Source organism: Rhincodon typus, chromosome 3 (genome assembly GCF_021869965.1).
Source record: "Rhincodon typus isolate 14 chromosome 3, sRhiTyp1.1, whole genome shotgun sequence".
NCBI classification, from domain to species: Eukaryota; Metazoa; Chordata; class Chondrichthyes; order Orectolobiformes; family Rhincodontidae; genus Rhincodon; species Rhincodon typus.
The window spans coordinates 49,972,037-49,992,590 of record NC_063334.1 but is presented as its reverse complement, the minus strand read 5'-3'; the positions used below and the strand labels follow the sequence as shown (position 1 = coordinate 49,992,590).

At 39.8% G+C, this 20,554-nt stretch overlaps 1 protein-coding gene across 4 annotated transcripts in view; it reads left to right on the top strand.

The window, feature by feature from the left end:
• The window catches only part of LOC109915183 (selenocysteine insertion sequence-binding protein 2-like), a 112,296-nt gene that overhangs the window by 35,938 nt on the left and 55,804 nt on the right, over positions 1–20,554 (top strand). For all 4 annotated transcript variants that reach the window (XM_048621447.1, XM_048621453.1, XM_048621443.1 and 1 more), the window contains 5 exons: positions 115–347; positions 5,205–5,289; positions 6,844–6,986; positions 7,096–7,236; positions 17,234–17,326. In XM_048621447.1, the coding sequence (XP_048477404.1) occupies positions 115–347; positions 5,205–5,289; positions 6,844–6,986; positions 7,096–7,236; positions 17,234–17,326 (695 nt within the window). The remainder of the gene's footprint in view (positions 1–114; positions 348–5,204; positions 5,290–6,843; positions 6,987–7,095; positions 7,237–17,233; positions 17,327–20,554) is intronic.

Sequence of the window (20,554 nt, the reverse complement as noted above, 5' to 3'; positions counted from 1 at the left end):
CTTGTTATCTCAGATTCTCCAGCATCTGCAGTTCCTACTACCCCTCCTATGTTTATTGACTGGTTTCTGCATTCTCAGCATTGAGATTAATTATATATTTCCATTCTTATACAGAAGTCAAGCAGTCTAACAGATGCCACCACAGCAAATCAAACTCCATTCTGAAAATTCAAAATGAATCTGAGTCTAAGACTGATACCACACCTGAAGTTGCACTGAGTGATTTCCCTGAATTACAAAGCCCAGTATCACAACAATCTAACAGTGTCCTCGGAAATGCCAGGGTATCCAGTGAAGGCTCCGAACAGTCTGCCAAAATATGGCCATCGGATGATGCAACAGATGTGGTATGGGGTGCTATGCTGTAAACACAGTGTACAAGTAAATTAATTGCTTTAATCAAATCTTATTTATGATGTACATTCTTAGTTTAACTTCGAAGCATCTCCGGTTGCATGAGAAAGCAGTCCATATTCTTATTAAGAGCCGCTTTAAGTTTAAAATCATTTGGACTAGTCCAGAATTAGTCGAGAAATGCCTAGTTTTGAAATTCACCTGAAAAAGGACCCATGATACACTCTCTTGCTGTATTAACCAAACTTTTATTTTGTCACATTAATTCATTGTTAATAGTGGCAGTTCATTGTCAATTAGAAAGTCCCCTTTGATTAAGGAAGAAGTATATGATCAGATCCTCACATTAACCACTTTGAAAATGGCTTTCAAGAGAATCTCAACACTGGGTCAATTTTCCTTGGTGCCACTGCAGCATATTGACCTATAGGGGGTTTCATATCTGAATGACCAGCAGGGACTGTCTGGCATATTGACCTATTCACCAAAATATCAATGGTCTCCCTGCTTGGGTTACTGATGCCGTTGAACAGGATAGATGGATCAGGATGCATGTGTGTGACAAGACTCTCAGCTGGATGAACTGGGTGAATGGGCTATCCCAAGCATCTTTATTGGCTTCAACCCAGTTCAACTAGTACACAGCAACCATTACCAAACCTGTCCTGTAAAATTTACCTCTGTAGATAACATCTGCGGTGGCATATGGCTCAGACTTCGTGGAAGGTGTATGATGCTATTGCAAAGCTGGTCAGCTACTACAACACATGATGCCTAAAACTAAACTCCAGTTAAACTATGTCTAGTGCAGTACACCTTCATAATGTTAGTGTGATGGGGGAATTGAACATCACCCTGGATAATCAGACTGATCCTAAACCGTTTATCTACATAATACCCTTGACAGAATTCTCACATTCAGACAGCATCTCATCCAGACTACAGTAAAAAATTTAATACCACAGAAACCACTTTTAAACAGGCCAATTGCAGATGGGGGATCATAGAAGGAAAATCTAAGGATCTTTGTTCTTGTTATCACAGACTGAACTGCAGAATACTGCGTTCCAGCATAGTACCAATCTGCCCACACCAAACATGTCAATGTGCAACAGAACTCAGCAATGTGCATCAATCATTGCCGGTGCTCTTCAACCAATGCCCCTCCCCTGGCTGGTCCTGAGCGTCATTGGGTTCAGCTCAGGACTTTGTCTACTTTTTCCAACAGTGACTACACTTCAGAGGAAGGGCTTTGGTTGCAAAGTGCTTTGAGATGTCATCTGGTCATGAAAATCACTATGTAAATGCATGTCTGTCTTGTCTTTTGGAAAGAGCAGGGATGTAATGTTGGTCTAGAAAGACTTCAGTGCACTTCATGCTGGGATTAGCAACAAGGTTGTGTTAATGGGAGTCTTGGACACTGCTGGCTACCAGAGATTGAATTCCTTCCTATTATACACTGTCTCTGCTGGTCATTCAGATATGAAACCCCCTATAGCTGCTGTTGCTGCTGGTACTGTAGTGTTCAGGTTTGCAATCAGTTGTTTGCTGACTTTAGGTGGTTTGAATCATGTCCAGATTCCTCATTCTAGATACTGGACTTATTTAAAGAATGTGAAATCAAGAAGGCAGTAGACAAGTGTTTAAGGGCAAAAGAATCCCTCCCCGAATCTATTTAAGTACAAAAAGGTAAGTATAAGAAAAAAAGGTAAATGCAATAAACAGTGAAATTTATAAAATCAATTATACAGAGGGCAGTAATTAAATATACGATTAAATTAAACACAGATTAAGCCCTATTAGAACCTAAAACAACAGTTCTAATGACAGAATTAAATCAGGCTTCCTAATCTTGGGGTCCCATGTGCTGTCACCACCCACCTTCCTCTCCTGCTAGCTAGGTCAGAACTTTGGGGTCTTGGGAGTTTCAGCTCACCACTGAGGAAAATACAGTTTTAAAGTGCGTCCAGTTGCTGAAGTTCTTGCTGTTGGTTCTCTTGGTTTGGAACAGACCTGTGTCTGAAAGCGCTTGTTCGGCTAACACTTGGTTGGCTTGCCCCCTCTCGGATGTCCTTTGTTCTGAAGATGCTCTTGGTTTGCCGTTCTGAAGATGCTCTTGGTTTGCCTTTCTGATTCAACTTCTCTGTTCTGCCTCTGTGGTTCTTGGTTCTGAAGCTGCTTGATGAGGCTGGAATCCTGTAGGGAAGCTGTTTCTGCAGAAGCTAGTTGTTAAAAAAGGCTGTCTCCCGGGTGAGATAAGGGCTGGCAGTTATTCAGACTGAGTGCTCTGTTATCTCCCCTCAAATCTGTGTTGTCCATTGTGTTTCTGCTGTTTCCTTCTGAAAATTAGTTTCCCGATAGTTAAAAATATGTGTAAATGGATGTTGATTGAAGTTGAATGTTCGATATCTGTGTAGCCTCCATACTGTGTGTGTTGGATAGCTCAAGGTGTAAAAATTAGTTTCAGTCTAGAGTGTTAGGTTTGGCTGATTGTTCTGTTTAGAGTGGAGGTGTAAATTGGAATTCCAGGTTGAACAATGGTTCCAGGCAGCCATCTCTGTGTTTGTGTATTTTTTCCAGAGTTCAGCCCATCTATACCATTTACTTTTAAAAGTTTTGAAAAATCCGGGGTCTTGTCTAGTATTTTAGATGATGGGGATTTTTACTCAATTTTACAGTACCTAGAGACAAGATGACTGTTCTGTCAATCCAGGAGCTAGTCGAATGAACGTGACATTATTTTCATGCAATCTCACCAAAACTGCATTTATGAAATAACCATTTTGTAAATGGGAATATCTACAAAAAGGACAGCTGATGTGTGGTTGGTTGGTGCGCCAAGCTGGTTTGTTGTTCCGCAGATGTTTCATTACCCTACTGGGTAACATCATCAGTGCAGCCTCTAATGAAGCGCTGGTGTGTTTTCCCACCTGGTATTTAAACTCTGGAGTCCATTGAGCTGGATTGCCTCAGTTCCGTTTTTCTTTCGTAGTGGAGTGTATATGGGATTGAGTTCTGTGTGTTTATTGATGGCTTTCTTCGTGGAGTACCAGGCTTCTAGGAATTCCTGTGCCTGTCTCTGCTTAGCTTGCCATCAATAAACACATAGAATTCGACCCCATATACACTCCACTACGAAGGAAAACCGGAGTGAGGCAATCCAGCTCAACGGACTACAGAGTTTAAAAACCAGGCGGGAAAACACACTGGCACTTCATCGGAGGCTGCACTGAGGATGTTACCCAGCAGGGTAATGAAATGTCTGCGGAACAACAAACCACCTCGGCGAGCCAACCAACCTCAACACCCACAACCCGAGCTACAAATCTACTCCAAAACCTAAGGGCAGCTGATGCCAGTCTCATTGTATCCATAATTTATCAGAATCCCTGTGTATCCACAAACACCAACATTTTAATCAACTTCATACGTAGTTTCCTTTTCTTCAGGCACTAAATTAACATTTCTTTGAAAAGCATGATGGGAATGTGTTATATCAGAAAGTTGGTTATATTAATGCATTTAAAAATGCAAGGAAAGAAAATTTGCATTCAAGGGGATAGATTTTAGCTGCCGTCAATAGATGTAATGGGAGATATGGAGGACCTGTGAAATGGCAGGGGAATGATGGTCAAATTCCCAAGCCATGGCGTTCTACTAATGGTAGGAAAAGGGAGAAGCCAGTCCTCCTGCTCAGAGGCCAGTGGTTTCACTTGAATGACTCGCTCTTAAGGATCCTTTCCCACCACAGAGGAACACATGGGACTTTGCTGTTTGGCTGGCAGAGGGTGTGTCCACACTGGGGATTCTGTGTGCTCAGATGCATCTCTTGTAACCACGCCTCATGGTAACCTGATCCCATGCTCTCACTGAACAGTAACTCAACACCCCTTTACCCCATTCCTGCCTGTCTTGACTGTCCCAAACGAAATGGCCCCACTCAGCTTGTTCTTTGACTGCTTTGAGTCATCTTGATGGGGTTCCAGCTTTGGACATTGCTCCTGATAGTGTTACTGGTCTGATTTAGCTTGTGGCTTGGAGGTGGCTTCCTCTTCCCAGCCAATGAGATATTTTGAGAGTGTGCAGATAGTTCTCCTATAACACAGTAGTTGCATGCTTGTGTGACCTCAAACTTTAGAAAATTACATTATAGGGAAATCGCTATACTGTACAATAGAAAGTTTGTGTTATCCAAACAGTGTCAACTATTCATCAATCGCATCAATAGCCAATTCGCGCTAATGAAACATACATTATAGCAGAAATACCTGTATTTTCAGTTGTAATGTAGCAGGCATTTGTGCGAAAAAGGTCCTATAAATGGGTAGATCAATTATCAGATAACTGCCATTTTAGGGATATTCGCGATCTGATGCAGGCAGAATATGGGAGACCTCCTTTGCTCTTGAAAAAATATCATGAAATTTCTTTGACCACTGGAGAGGTCAGGTGGTCCTTAGTTTAAAGTCATCTTTAAAATGGTTTAAAAAGTGAATTACGTTTTTTTGTTAATTTGTTAGAAAGTTTTTGTTTTTCCTTTTTTTTTGTTTCTTTTTTGAAAAAAGTACTCAACACTCCATAAATACATGATAGATATTCCCCATGAAAATATTGAAGTGTTTGGTTTTGTTGAGTTTATGAATCAATCTTCTTGAATTTAAATTTAACTCTGGCATATAGTAGAATCTAATCGGAAGATGCAAAATGTGTTATACTAAATAATAAAAACTAAACAGACTGCTTTGATATATTTTTAACTTTCCTAAACCTCATTTGTAGCTGCAGTTCAGTTTTTCTGCCACAGTTCCATTGTGAAAAAAAATCAATGTAATATCTTGCTCTTTGTCCAGGGTCAGAGACTGGGGACATCCCAGCTATCTGGATTTCCAACTGCTTCAGAGAAATGTTCTGTCTCTGACTCCTCTACTGTCTCAGGTAGACATTTTGGCCATTTGCCCACATTTTGCTTTAGATTGTGGGGTGACTTATAAAACTTGTCACTGTGTTTATCATATAGAAGTACATGTGACAATACACTGCTATTCTATGTTATTTCTACAAATTGCTGCCAATAAGATATTTTTCAGCTTAGTTTATGAGAAAATTATGTTAAACAATAAATTATCCTCCAGCTATATAGTTATGTAAACAAAATATTATAAAATATTCCTAAACACTTACATTATCTTTTAAACATTTACCATTAATGTATTCTCGATAAAAGGTATAATTGTTGAAAATGTTTACTGATGTGTATATCAACTTCTGCCATTGCTTGTAGCTACACTTGCCAGGAATCTGACATGGAATGCTTGTCTGTCTTATGCCATTCTCGCACATCTACTGTAGGTCATCTGCAACCACTCTGTGACATCCATCATCCACCGATGTTTAGGTCAACCCTACATTCTGCTGCCCTCCACTTTGTCTTCTGGAAGAGATCTTTATATGGCTTTTCAGCTCTGAGCAAATATGTGAAATACTGGATGTCACTTTGTTTAGAGGTTTTTGTTATCAATCCTCTTAAAGTCTGTATATGGAATTTTTACATTCATCTCAGCATCCACATTTCAAAGGCCTCATTTTCTATCATAAAACTTTACATGTCCAGGATTCTGAGGCATACAGGAAATTATTTAGAGTACAGCATCTTGTGTGAGGTTTTTTTGTTGCAAGTGCGGATTTTTTTGTTAATTGAAGAAATTAACACCAAACATACTTTTTAAAATATTTAGAAATGAGAATTACTTCCAAATGTTTTGATTTCATTTGACCTCCTGATGAGTGTTTCGTAAGAATGTCAAACATTCATAAAATATTACATTTGGGTTAAGTAATTAAAAGGTGGGCAATGCTTCATTTCCTAATATTGTAGTGATGACTAACTCATTAAAACAAGGGTTGTATCTCATAGCTTTTCTTTGTTCGATGAATTGGTTAGAGATGGAAATTGAGAATTTGTTTCTATGATACTAAAACTTCATAGGATCCACACAGTGTGGAAGCAGGCCGTTTGGCCCATCAAGTCAAAACCTACTCTCCGAAGAGCATCCGCCCAGATTCACCTATCTACCCTATCCCTGTAACCCTGCATTTCCCATGGCTAACCCATTTAGCCTGCACCTTCCTTGGCATCATGGGGAACTTAGCATGGCAAATCCACCTAACCTGCACATCTTTGGACTGTGGGAAGTAACCGGAACGCTCGGAGGAAACTCACACAGACACAGACTGTTGCCTAAGGGTGGAATCGAACCTGGGTCCCTAGCACTGTGAGGCAGCAGTGATAACCATTTGAGCCACCACGCTGCCCTTCATCGAAGTGGTGTATATTAGTGGTGTATATTATTAGGTATATATCTTAATGAAATATGAAAAATATGTCCTAGGAGATGTCGTATAATATCAGCTTTGAATGTGAGCCAATGTGTGTGCATTTTTTTCTATGTTGATGCTATAATTAAGTTATTCATTTTGTTGTTGCACCAGCAAGTACAGTAGCACCACCTACGTCATCTTTATCTACTGCCCCTCCATCTGTCATGTCGTGGGCCAGAATTGTTTCACAGGCACCTAAGAAACCTGTTCTCTGTTCAGCTCCACCAAAGATATCTGCACATAATGTTTCTCAGGTCAGGGTTATACCAAATATGCAGGTCATCTTATACCTTTAGCCTTGAAATTATTCTCTATTTTTAAATCATGATGTATCTAAAATGTGAAATAACTGATTATTCTCAGAGCAATGATGGTGAAACAAAACTGAAAGAGACAGTTGGGAAACTGAAAAAGAAGAAAAAGAAACAAAAACCAAAGGAACCCAATACTGCTCCAAAACCTAATGAGTCCCAGATAACTGTGCAAGAGCTACCTCGATTTGAGGTATTTGATTTTGTTTTATTTTAATTTTATTAAATGCTGTGGTTGAGGAGGGATAAATATGTATTCTGAATTTATAATTTACTCCCCATATCAGTATGGCTTTCAGGATTGAATGTTAGTTGTCACAGATTTATGAAACACATGATGATTGGACATGGATCCAATCGCTGTCCTTGAAACCAACCTGGCAATTTTATCGAAGTTCACCAATACTCAGTTTCAAGCTTTGTATGCAGGCTGCAGACCTTCAAATCTATGAACTTTTGCCTCTGTCCCCCATCAATAACTTTATTTTTGATGTAATTTTTCCATCAACTCTGCAATTGATTATTTTTACAGCTGGTTTCACTTGTTGCTAATCTATCAATTGAAACACTTAATTATAAAAAACGTTCCTTACCATTCTCATACTCTGTAAAGGATGATGTAGTTGCAGTGTTTCCTTAAGCATGATTTGTTAACGGTTAATAGTTCTGAAGAAGGGTCCCCAGACCTGAAATGTTAACTCTGATTTTTTCCTTTACCTGCTGAGCTTTTCCAGCAACTTCTGTTTTTGTTCATATGTTTTATATGTCCTTTGTTGCTGATAAACTGGACTATTAGCAAAGTAGGTAATTACATCCCTATGAAGCGCTGGAATTAAGATAAGTAATCCATCTATTCAGAGTTCATTAACCATTAAAGCATATTATAAAAGGCAGTACTCAGAGCCAGTTGGAAGTTGTAAACCATTTCCAGTATTGGGAAAGATATTGATTCTTCTCCACTGAAGGGCAGCCAGGTGAAAACATTTATTAAACGTGTCATTTCAGTCAGTTGTATTTGCCTGAGAGATCTAGGACAGTAGAACTGAGTTTGTTTTAGCAATGACAAAACTAAGTGTATCTCTATGTAAGGAGGCATCCTTCATTACTTATCTCACTTTTTTTTGTTACCTTATTTTTGCAGACTTTTTGTGAAATAACTTGCATTTGCAAATCAGTTGTTCAAGAAAGGAACTGTTCGAGAATGTGTGTTTTTTTTTCTTCCCTGTAGTTCCTCTCCTCCTTGTTTTTCTATCCATCAATCCTGTGTGATTTTTTTTTTTGTAAATTGTCATGGAGGGAGAATTTAAAGATTCTTTCAAGGCTAGAGAAAAGTCAAGTACCAATGATAAATATTAGCTTTCATTTTGAGGTGCCATGGTGGGAACAGAGCACTGCACTTAAAACAGAGATACACCTAATATAGCCGAGGAACATGTGTACCCACTTTGTCATAGTGAAGAATAATAATAGATAAGATTCGGTAAATCAGAGTCTGATCCATAATTAAATTCATAGGAAAAGTAATCATGACTACAAGATGTCTTCAGCATTTTACATTCCATGCTTTCCTGAGACATACTTAAAAGCAAGTAACCTGCTTGTTGAGTAATCACTAGCACACACAATGAAGCCACCACATAGGCTGGTAATTGTATGCAAAAAAGGACTTTTTAAACAAGAGTATCCTTTCACAAACTCTTGGCATTGCTAGCTAGGTCATTTGAATTGAGCGATAACAGCATCCAATATCATCTCATTGCAGGAAGCTCTTCAACTTTGGCTACTTCTGGGCAAAAGCAAAACTCACCACCATGGATATCCATGACCTTCATGTGTGATGGCTTACTCTGTACAGGATGTTTGTGCTTTTCAGCATCTCATTATCGGTGCTTGGCATGCCCTTAAACATTGCCAAGATGAAGGTTCTATAGCAACCTTCCCTAGGGCACATGAGTATCCTCTGTGTCATTTACATAAATGGGGTGACTCTGGAGAATGCACAGCACTAGTCACCTCTCCCAAGGGACCACCATCAATATAGATATTTGGCATCAAGTCAATTGTGCCAGCGTGGCTTTCTTCCGAGATGTGAGAATGTGCCTTTGACAATGGGGATCTCATTGGAAACCAACAAAATTCCTGAGCTGTAAGACTATTATGTTGACCAACTTCCTCAACTGCAGCAAAACCTGGACCATTTACTGACGTCTCATTAAAATCTTTGAGAGCTTCAGACAACAGTGCCCATATTGAATCTAGGGGACGGTTCAGGTTGGAAAGCTGCCAGACCGACACTGAGCATCTTACAAGATGCTGTATTGACCAGCATCAAAGCCCTGCTGCAGAAGATCCAAATCAGATGTACAGGCCAAAGCAGCCAGATGCTCATAAACCGCCTCATTCGGCAGGTTCTCTTCTCCCAGCTCTTCATTGGCCGATGCCCAAAAGGTGGTCAAAGAGAAAAGTACAAGCATGCACTCAAGGCACGGAAGCGTTGACACCACTGACAGGAGGAGAAGCTGCTGACCTCTTGGCATGGCACGTCCTGAACTAGCTCCGAACAAATCACTTTGAGAAGTTTCTGTACCCCAAACCAACCTGCTCCAATACAGCTAAAACACTGGCATCTACCTGACAATGAGGAAAGTTGCCCAGGTATGTTCTGTATACACAAAGCAGGACCAGTCCAATTCAGCTAGTTATCACACCATCAGTCAACTCTCAATCATCAGTAAAGTGATGGAAGGTATCACCAACAGTGCTATCAAGCAGCACAAGTTCAACCATAACCGTCAATGATGCCCAGTGTGGGTTGCGCCATGGCCACTCAGCTCTTGATGAAGAAAATGGCATATTATCTACTTCAATCTCTATAGGAGTATGCATTCACACTGAAGCAGTCCAATATTTTGGGAATTTTCATTCTTGGAAGCCCCTTAAAAGTTGGCTCATAGGGGATGATAAGTATTCACTTAAAAATTTTGCTCATGGCAGCTGTGTAAAACCTCACCTGTTAGGCACAGGATACTATAACAAATTACAGATGATTAAAAAGTGTGCCACTGGAATTTTGAAGATGTACTTCATGTGCTTGGATAAATATGAAACTGTTCTTCAGTATTCTCATTGAGTGTCCTGAATAGAATTGGTAATCTGCATGCTGCACATCAGAGAGGATTACATGCAGAGGACGATGAAGGAGATCATCGGAAAACACTTGGAGGAAGAGCGGAGAACAGAGAACAGAAGGAATATCACCAGACCTGCAACATTAACTCTGTTTTCTCCTTCACAGACGCTGCCAGACCTGCTGAGCTTTTCTAGCAACTTTGTCTTTGTTCCTGATTTACGGCATTTGCTGTTCTTTTGGAATATAAAGGTGAGGCAGCTATTACCAAACCAGTTTGTGTACGTCACTCTCTGAGATGCCTTAATAGCTCAATGCATCAAATACTTGCAACTCATACAGGAGAAAATAAATTCTTATCCTCACTTTTTACTCCCAGCACTAGGACTAAACAATTCCCCAACCAAATACCTCTCCTTCCACTATCCACTAAATTGCCCTTCAGCTATGTATTCATGCATAGCACATCTACTCACTGAGTCCATGATGTATTTGAATTTGTCATAAAACAAAGAAAAGGGTGAGTTGACACTCCAGATATAATAATGGACAAGATGTATAAGTGATGTTCATTGATTTTTTTTGAGTGTTTTTACAGAAGTGCTATTAATATTTGACTCAATATTCATGTGCATACTGGTAATAGTATACCCAAGAACCACAATTTTTTTTCAACTTGTGCTTCCTACTACTTCCATGTGGTACATTCTGCGTGGTGTCACCAAAGGTAGAGAGAGGCTTCTCAGATCTGGCTGCTGGTATGTTTTGGGACTCTTAAAGGGATATCTAATTTTATTCAGACCTGGTTATGTCATTAAACCGTATCTTGCAACATGGTGTGACACTCCTAACCAACTTGGTGAACTCTAGTGAGACAAGCAGGTTTTTATTTGTCCCAATTCTGTTAGGGTATGGCCTTCCTGGCTGCACCCTGTAGTAATTCCCGAAATGTGTCATAATATCTGCAGGTGACGCTTGCTATCTGTACATCTATATCAAATACTCACTGGCCCCTCCATCAAGATGTATTACTTAGTCAAACTGAAAGGAGAGAATCAGACAGGAGATTTTATTTCCTTTTCTTCCCCCATGCGATTCCATCTTCATTCGTAAACAACTGCCACGTTGATGTTTGAGACTTTAATGTTTCTTGGCAGACTTTCTATTCTCATGCTTTTAGGAGTGTGTTTGCACACGGACATATTCCTTGCTTTTCAGCAATAAGTAAGACATGAATTTAGAATGGGGTCATCTAAATGTCAATACAGTGAAAAGAAATTTTAGTTACTTGGCCTGCAAATTGTTTTCTTTTTCTTCCTGGCAGAAAAGCTTGACCTCTCCCAGCAGCAAAATTGATATCTGGAGCTCACTGCATGGAGATTTATAGAAACTGATTGCTTTTAGAGAATTCTCAAATTGTGGCACCTGTCAAAAACTTAGCCTGAAGCAAATTTAGAAAGGACAATGAGATTTTTAGAGGAAACGTTTTCTCATAAAATGATTGAGCCTTCAGAAAAAAAATGAAAATTGTAAGCCCACTGAAAATAAAGCTGTAATAAATATAGCACAAAATTGTTCAGATTGGTTTGGGTCTGTTTCTTATCAGAAGAAGACGTGCACACAATAGGAAACCACATGTTAAAATGCCAGTTCGGATGGATGGATTTGTGGTACTGATCATAAAGCAGACTTGTATCTGAATTCTGGTCAGTGCAAAATCTACATTACTTATTCTTAAAATATGTTGTGTTGCAAAGAATTGATCGACTCCAATAACTTCAACATTCATTGCTGCTTTAAACAAGTCTCAAATGGCAGATTTTCAAAAATGGCATATTAACAATGTGTAAAGTATACTATACTTTGTAATAAAAAGAAGGCTGGAATCTGTGTGAATAGCTAGGTGATCTTACAATGGAAGGTTGGCATCAACCACCTAAAAGCAATACAAATGGCTGAAACAGAAAATTGTTTGTATACTTAACTGTCAGAAATGACATTATTATAAAACACAGATTCTAAAAGTCTGGAAATGTTGAATGACCAATGATTATGAAAATGTTTCAGAAGGCAGTTGTCTTTACAACAAGACCTTTCATGTTGTCCAAAAGGGTTTCGCACAGCAGTACTATACAAGGTCATATCTGTTTTGCTTCATCTCGCTTAAAAGTCAAAATACCTTCAAGAAACTCATTTGACAGTAGGTTTCTAGTTTCTACATATAAAGAATGGCATACAGTAGTCTCAGTAAATTGTAAGCCAAATTCTGAAAGTAGCACTGCAGCTCTAGATTCATACCTTTGAACAGTTAACAATTGTTCTTGCTTTCAAAATAATCAGCTCGCAATTTCAGTGACTGAAATACATCACTCCCAAGAAGGCATGTCCTGAAGTGAAGTGCCTGGCAGGACACTTGTGATGTTAATGGGTGGAATGTTAATACTGCTGAGTTTACAACTGATCAGAGGGCTCTTGTGGCCCCTTTCTGGGCTGGTAGACCTGGGGTCAAGTTCTGCTTTCTCCAGAGGTGTGCCATAACACATCTGAACAGATTGATCAAAAATATCCACAACTGATCGGAAACTATTAGTTTTGACTTCAGAAGAATTAGAAGTTCAGTTCAAAGAGAGAAAGTTTCCTTGCAGCAGGCGCATCAGGTTGACACTTGAGGGGCAACCATTCACTCTAATAGAAGTGATCTTAATCTGTGAAGCATCCAGATTGGGAAAGTATAAAGAAGTGTTCCACGTATCCAAACACAAAATAGCTTTAAACCACCAGAATTAAAAAAAAAACATGCCAGTATACTCAGAAAGGAATTGTAAACCTGTCTCAACAGTACAAAGAAAGGAAATCGGGAAGAGGCAGTCAAGTGAGAAATTAAAGAACAGTACAGCACAGGAACAGGCCCTTTGGCCCTCCAAGCCTATGCCAACACATTTTGCCCTTCCAACTGTCTTCACTTGCAGGATCCGTATCCCTGTATTCCCTTCCTATTTGTGTATTCAGTCAGGTGTTTCTTGAATGCTGCTATTGTATCTGCTTCCACCACCTCCTCTGGCAGCGTGTTCCAGGTACTCACCACCCTTTGTGTGACAAACTTGCCTCTTACATCTCTTTTAACCCTGCCCTCTGCACCTTGAACCTGTGTCCCCTGGTAATTGACCCCTCCGCTCTGGGAAAAAGTCTCATACTCTCCACTCTGTCCGTGCCATTCACAATCTTATAACCTTCTATCAGATCGGCCCCCCTCAACCTTCTGCATTCCAGTGAAAACAAATCCAGTCTATCCAACCTCTCTTCATAGCTAGAATCCCCCATCCCAGGCATCATCCTTTTCTTTGCCCTCTCCAAAGCATCCACATCCTTCTGGTAGTGTGGTAACCAGAACTGTATGCAATATTCTAAGTGTGGCCTAACCAAAGTTCCATAAAGCTGCAGCATAACTTGCCTTGCTTACACTCACTGCTCCTTCCAATGAAGGCAAGCATGCCATAGGCCTTTTGTACTACCTTATCTGTCTGTGCTGCTGCCAAAGTGATCTGTGGACCTGCATACCCAGATTCCTCTGCATATCAGTACTGCAAAGGGTTCTGCCATTCACTATGTAATTTCCACCTGTACTTGACCTTGCAAATGCATCACCTCACATCTGTACCAATTAAATTCTATCTGCCATTTTTCGGCCCCTGCCGCCAGCTGATCTATATCCTGGTGTATCCTCTGACAATCCTCCTCGCTATCCGCAACTCCACCAATCTTTGTGTCGTCTGCTTACTAATTAGACCAGCTACGTTTTCGTCCAAATCAAAGAGTTGAGATAGGAATGATGTTTCTCAAGGAGTGAGTATCTTAAAAGGATAGTTTCGGGAAACAGGTTGAAATCTTGTTTTACTCTTTGTGTTAAGAAACAGAACAGTTTGGAATATATGATATATACCTTTTTCTTGTCTGTAATAAACTAATGTTCTTTTAGGCATTAGTTAGCACAGTTGGCTGGACAGAAAGTTTACAATGCAGTGTGATACCAAAATATGGTTCAATTCCTACACTTGATGATGTTACCACAAAAGATTGTCCTCCTCAGCCTGTCCCCATGCCTGAGGCGTGGTACCCTCGGGTTAAACCACCATCAGTTGTTTCTCTCTAATGATAGACCAGTCTTCTGTTCTGGTAAGGCTATGATGACTTTACCTTATAATGTCCTTTTGTTCGAGAACATTTGCAACCTTATGTGAAGTAGTTTTGGTCACTATCTACAGTGGTGACGAACTGCAAAAAAATTAAAATTTATGATCCATCAAGTCAGGTTGGATCTGGCTTGTCCAGTATTATGACAGTAGAGGTAACTAGATTCTGGTACTTTAGCTTAGTATAAAATCAAAAGTACGGGTCAAATACTGTTCAACATGACTTGCTTAAATGGACCAAAATTTGCAGTTGTAATAATGTTGAAACTGGCATTTGCTATAATTATATCTGTGAAACTGACAGCTCCTGGTTATGCATTGTTAAATGTAGAAATCCTGAAGTTGCTGTTAGTGATTCCTTACTTTTCAATTTAAGTTTGTAATTGAAGATTTGCAGACAGCCGTCATTGCAAATCTCTGAAATGACAACTTTCCCTTTTATGACATAATATTAGATTGAAAAACCTCCTGGAAAAATACTCCTTGTGGGTTTTTAATGGCATTCCAAGTCAGAAATACTGCTGAAGACCATCCTTGTCTTGGAAAATGAATTTCATATTGGTGGACTGTTGAATTTCTCCATTATGATATTTTTGTTAGAAAGCCATGGTTTAATTTTCTTTTTGAGTTTTATGTAATCTCACACCACAAGCAGGTTCTTGTGCCATCCTTTATAGTAGATTTAGATGGGGGGAGGGTTGTATTTGAAGCCCCTTATGGGAGCCTGCGAGTAACCTTGTGTGGATTTACTGTTGTGTCCCCCCTCCGCCCCCATCTGGTTAATAGCAGGTTAGGAAAGGTGCCAGCCATGGACTTAAATTGGGATGGAGGAGGGAAGACAGCAGCGTGTTTTACTTCCAGTTTTGTTTCCTGAGAATTCTTCAATGCTTACTCCATTGGCAAATGTCCTTCAACTTTGAATTTCACAGGAGCGTATTTTCAATCTATTTTATTGTTGCTGCACAACCACCATTGATGCTACAACATGATATTGGGATTACCCTGTTATCAGCAGACTCTGTTGATTTGATGGAATGGTCAGTGTTTAGATGGTGGAAAGAAAGATTCCACCATCCATCCTGTATTCTCAATTCTCAAAAGGCCAATATTTTAGGGCAGGACAAAGAAAATACATCAAAGATACTCTGCACCTCGTCATGAAACATTGATATTAGTGGACTTGCTACCAAACATTCAGAATGTCACCCAGTGGTCTATCAAGTTGCATCACAGTTTGAGTCTCAATGGCTTTTGCTGAGGCAGAGTGGTGGTGGTAGAAAAGAAAAGGAAGCAAGTCATAGAGCAAACATAGAATCCCTACAGTGTCGAAACAGGCTGTCCGGCCCAGCAAGTCCGTACCGCCCGTCCAAAGAGCATCCCACCCAGACCCATTCCCCTAATTTCCCATGTCTAACCCACCTAACCTAAACATCCCTGGGCACTATGGGCAATTTAGCATGGTCAATCCACCTAACCTGCACATCTTTGAACTGTGGGAGGAAACCGGAACACCCAGAGGAAACCCACGCAGACACGGGGAGAATGTGCAAACTCCACACAGACAGGCGCCCAAGGCTGGAATCGAACCTGCGTCGCTGGCACTGTGAGGCAGCAGTGCTAACCACTGAGCCACCATGCCACCCCGAATGACTTGGCGCCGGTATTTTCCTGCCTCCTCCCCAGGCCCTCTCGGATTGGTGAATGAAGTCCTGTACTCGAGATCCCACTACTTTGCAGGACATCTGGTCCACGTGCTCAAAAACCTGCCGACTGATTATTGGCCTGCTCAGACACGTGAAGAGTCTTGACAAAATCTTATGATGCTAAGTAGACAACATCCTTGAATCAAAGGCCAGAAAATGATTACCCTTCAGTGTAATATCATTGGACATCGCCTTGTCTTGGCATCAATTTCGAACTGATAAGATGGAAGGGAAAATCCACATCACTGAGATGACTAGATCTTCATACAGGTTTCTTCAAAGTTAGAAGCAAGTATTGTTGCTTCAGCAATCATCGCTTTAGGTGAGTAGCCAGGACAGTTTATGTTTTGATTTATAAGTTGCTCCAGTGAAGAAATTAATATTTTTCAAAGGAGAACGTTTCTGTCTGTCTTGCACAATGAATGTTATGCTCTCATGAATTTTTTTTATAGCACTATTTTCCCTTAGTGTTTTAAAAAAGTATTAAAAAAGATCCTTTAAGTCGCTTATTGCCTTGCTGAAGGGCAGTATTGCCTTTTGGCAGACAACACACATAGCAGTAAGATTATTACTTTTAATTTCTTTTATCAATCATTTATTCATTAGGGCATCACCCAGATAAATGCTGGGTGGTTTAACATTCTCACATGTCAAAGAAACACAAAAACAAGTATTTATTGTGGTTTGCTACAGACCTAAAGTGGTTCTCCTTATTTTAGCGTGTCAGCAATAACTTTTTCTGGCGGATTTAAGCTTGCAAGGCACAACCATCTTTGGTTAACAGGAGGCATTGTTCTGCACTTTTACAGGAAATGGAAACAGCAATATTTTCCACAGTTTTCAAAGTGGGTGGTCATTTCCCTTTGCTTTCTCGATGCTGGCCTAGCTAGGGAAGAGTATAGTATCAGCCTTTTCAGTTCTTCAAGAATTTACAGTGTTCTCAGAATTTAAATTTTAATGTAGCACAAAGACAACTGTGTTGATTAGCATGTTCTTTATCATTGTTTTGTTTATGATCAAAGCCTGGTTCTCGGGATAATTTTTCATTTTGTTACACAACTATGAAATTAATTGACTTTGTGTTTTGCAAATTTTAATTGGATAATTGTGTAATTTATCACAGAACATTTATACAAAAATTTAATGTAAGCCTAATTAATTCCTTTGTAGGATGATGAAGAATTTCCAGATTTGACATCTGCAGTAAGCAATCCTGACAAAGCCAACAGTGCTGGACAAGACAAGTTCATTTCCTACAAACAGGTTAGCAAAGAACAATTAGAAACAAGAAAGTCTTTTAAGAACTGAATTAAAATTTGTGGACTGAGATACCTATTAAGATAGATTTCAGTTTATTAATGAACTTGGAAAATGAGTGCCACTTGATTTTTGTGCAGGTTTATTAGGCTGATTTCTGGATTGGCAGGACTGAATTATGAGGAGAGACTGAATCAGTTAGGACTGTATTTGCTGGAGTTTAGAAGAATGAGGATCTCATAGAAGCCTGTAAAATTCTAACAGGATTAAACAGGGCAAATACAGAAAGGATGTTCCTGATGGTTGGGTTTCCAGAACCAGGGGTCACAGTCTTAAGGATATGGGGTGTGCCATTTAGGACAGAGGATGAGAATTTTCTTCACCCAGAGAGGGGTGAACCTGAGAGGTTTTCTGCCAAAACATTGAATGTTTTCAAGAAGGAGTTAGATGTAGTTCTTGTGGCTAAAGGGATCGAAGGGTATGAGATGACAGCAGGAGTGGAGTACTGAGTAGGATAATCAGCCTTGATCGTATGGCACAGCAGGCTCAAAAGCCTGAATATTCTACTCCTGCTCCTATTTTCTATGTTTCAATGTAAACCACTAGGTTCTCAATTCATGTGTTAGTTGCCCAATTATGTCGTTAGCAATTTAATATAAAGCAAGTATAAGTAACTATAACTTTGAGGCATATTGCTGGTTTTTCAAGTAAATTTTCTTTGAGCTCTATTAATATTTACATTTTGGTTTCCCAATTCAATATAAAAACTAGCAATTTTATCATCTCATTATTGTGACTTTTGCTGCATTTCATGAAACGCCCTAGTAAATAACATCACAAGTTAAACATGCATAGTCATTGAATAGTAGTGACTGTGTTCACAATTAAAATTGTTGGAAAAAGTCAAATTCAGAGAATTGTTAGGGCCAGTGAAGATCAAGCGATTGGCTGTTTCAAAGAGAGCTGGTATGGATAGACATTAGAGGCCAAATTTGCTGTAAAATTATGGGGTGCAAAATCCAGTTCAGTATTCTTCCATTTGATTTGAAAGGAATGTAACTTGTGATCTGGCAACAGCAGAGACAAAACTTTTCCATATGTGATTATATTTAATTTAATTATTTCAATTGAATATCATTTAAAACTGCATGTATTACTAGGTGTAAGTGCCTGTTTTACCTGGGTGACATTGAACATTACAGAGTTGTAGTGATTTCAAAGCAACATCAACTGACAAGTTATACTATTTGTAGCAAAGCTGTCAATATTAAAGAGCCTTTGCTGTAGCAGTATAGGGGGTTACCGCATTAATAAGTCTTATACCCTTGCCCATCAACTTTAATGTCTTGGAAGTGTGAACTTATAATGCCTTTGCATCTAGATGAACAATGGGATTAATTATTTGCTTCATTAAACAATGAGATTTTAAAGACTGAGAAGTAAACAGAACAATGATAGAGAAAATAAGCTGAATTAGAAACAGACCAGATACAAAAATAGAAATAGAGTCATAGAGCTGTACAGCATGGAAACAGACCTTTCAGCCCAACTTGTCCATGCTGACCAGATATCCAAAATTAATCTAGTCTCATTTGCCAGTATTTTGGCCCATATATCCCTCTAAACCCTTCTATTCATGTATCCATCCAGATGCCTTTGAAATGTTGTAATTGTACCTGCCTCCACTACCTCCCCCGCCAGCTCATTCTATGCATGCACCACCCTCTGTGTGAAAAAGTTGCCTCTTAGATCTCTTTTAAATCTTTCCCCTCTCACCTTAAACTTGTGCCCTCTAGTTTTGGACTCTACCCAACCCAGGGAAAAGACCTTCGTTATTCACGCTATCTATGCTCCTCATGATATTACAGACCTCTATAAGGTCACCCCTCAGCCATCGATGCTCCAGGGAAAATAGCGCAGCCTGTTCAGCTCTCCCTCCAACCCTGGCAACATCCTTGTAAATCTTTTCTGAACCCTTTCGAGTTTCACAACATCCTTCTTATAGCAGGGAGACCAGAACTGAATGCAGTATTCCAAAAGTGGCCTAATCACCATCCTGTACAACCACAACATGACCTCCCAACTCCTATTTTCAATGCACTGACCAATAAAGGCAAGCATACCAAACGCCGCTTTCACTTTTCTGTCTACCTGGGTCTCCACTTTCAGGGAACTATGAACCTGCACTCCAAGGTCTCTTTGTTCAGCAACATTCCCCAGGATCTTACCATTAAGTGTCCTGATTCATCTTTCTAAAGTGCAGCACCTGACATTTATCCAAATTAAACTCCATCTGCCACTCCTTGTCGCATTGGCCCACCTGGTCAAGGTCCCGTTGTACTCTGAGGTAACCTTCTTTGCTGTCACTACACCATCAATATCAAGAAAAAATGAAAAAAATGTCTAGGGAAAAGAAATAGAAAAGAAAAGTAACTGCCAACACCACTTTGGCCTAGGGTGTATGTTAACAGCATAAATTTAAAGTGATGAGCTTCTTAAATAATAATGTGGCTAATAGAATGTGTACTTTATGAAGATTCAAAATGCATTGTAATATTTACCAAGTTTAGTCCATGAAAAGGTGATAGGAAGGAAAGAATAAGGGGTGCCAAGAAAATGGTATTTGTGGGCAGGTAGTGCAGCAGCACAACAACTTTGGCTGGCAAAATGGACTTGCAGTTGTATGAAGTGACCATGCTAAATTGCCCATAGTGTCCAGGGTGTGTAAGTTAGGTGGATTAGCCATAGGAGATATAGGTTTACAGGGAAAGGGTAGGGGAATGGGTCTAAGTGGGATGCTGTTCAGAGGGTCGGTGTGAACTTTTTGGGCTGAATGGCCTGTTTCCACACTGTGGTGACTCTATGACTCTATAAGTGGACATGAAGAGGTTTGACTTGTGTTGCACTTCAGGGCAACAGTGTACATTGTCTTTCAGACTAACTATCTACACTGTATGTGGGTACAATGCTACTTTAACCTCTTGAGAATCCTGCCGTCAAGGAAAGGTGCAGTAGTTGGTGAGGTACTGTCAGTTTCTACATGAAAGGCAATGCACTATCCATTGCAAATAAGGCTTCTGACACTTCTTTAATGCATAACTGGGTTGCTGACTGGCATTAATGTAGCATATGTTATGTGTTGATTCAGCAGCAAAATGTAATGCAGCCATGATGTCCATTTTGATGGAAGAGCACCTGCTAGGTGCAATTTGCCCGCTACTTGGACTGTAGGAC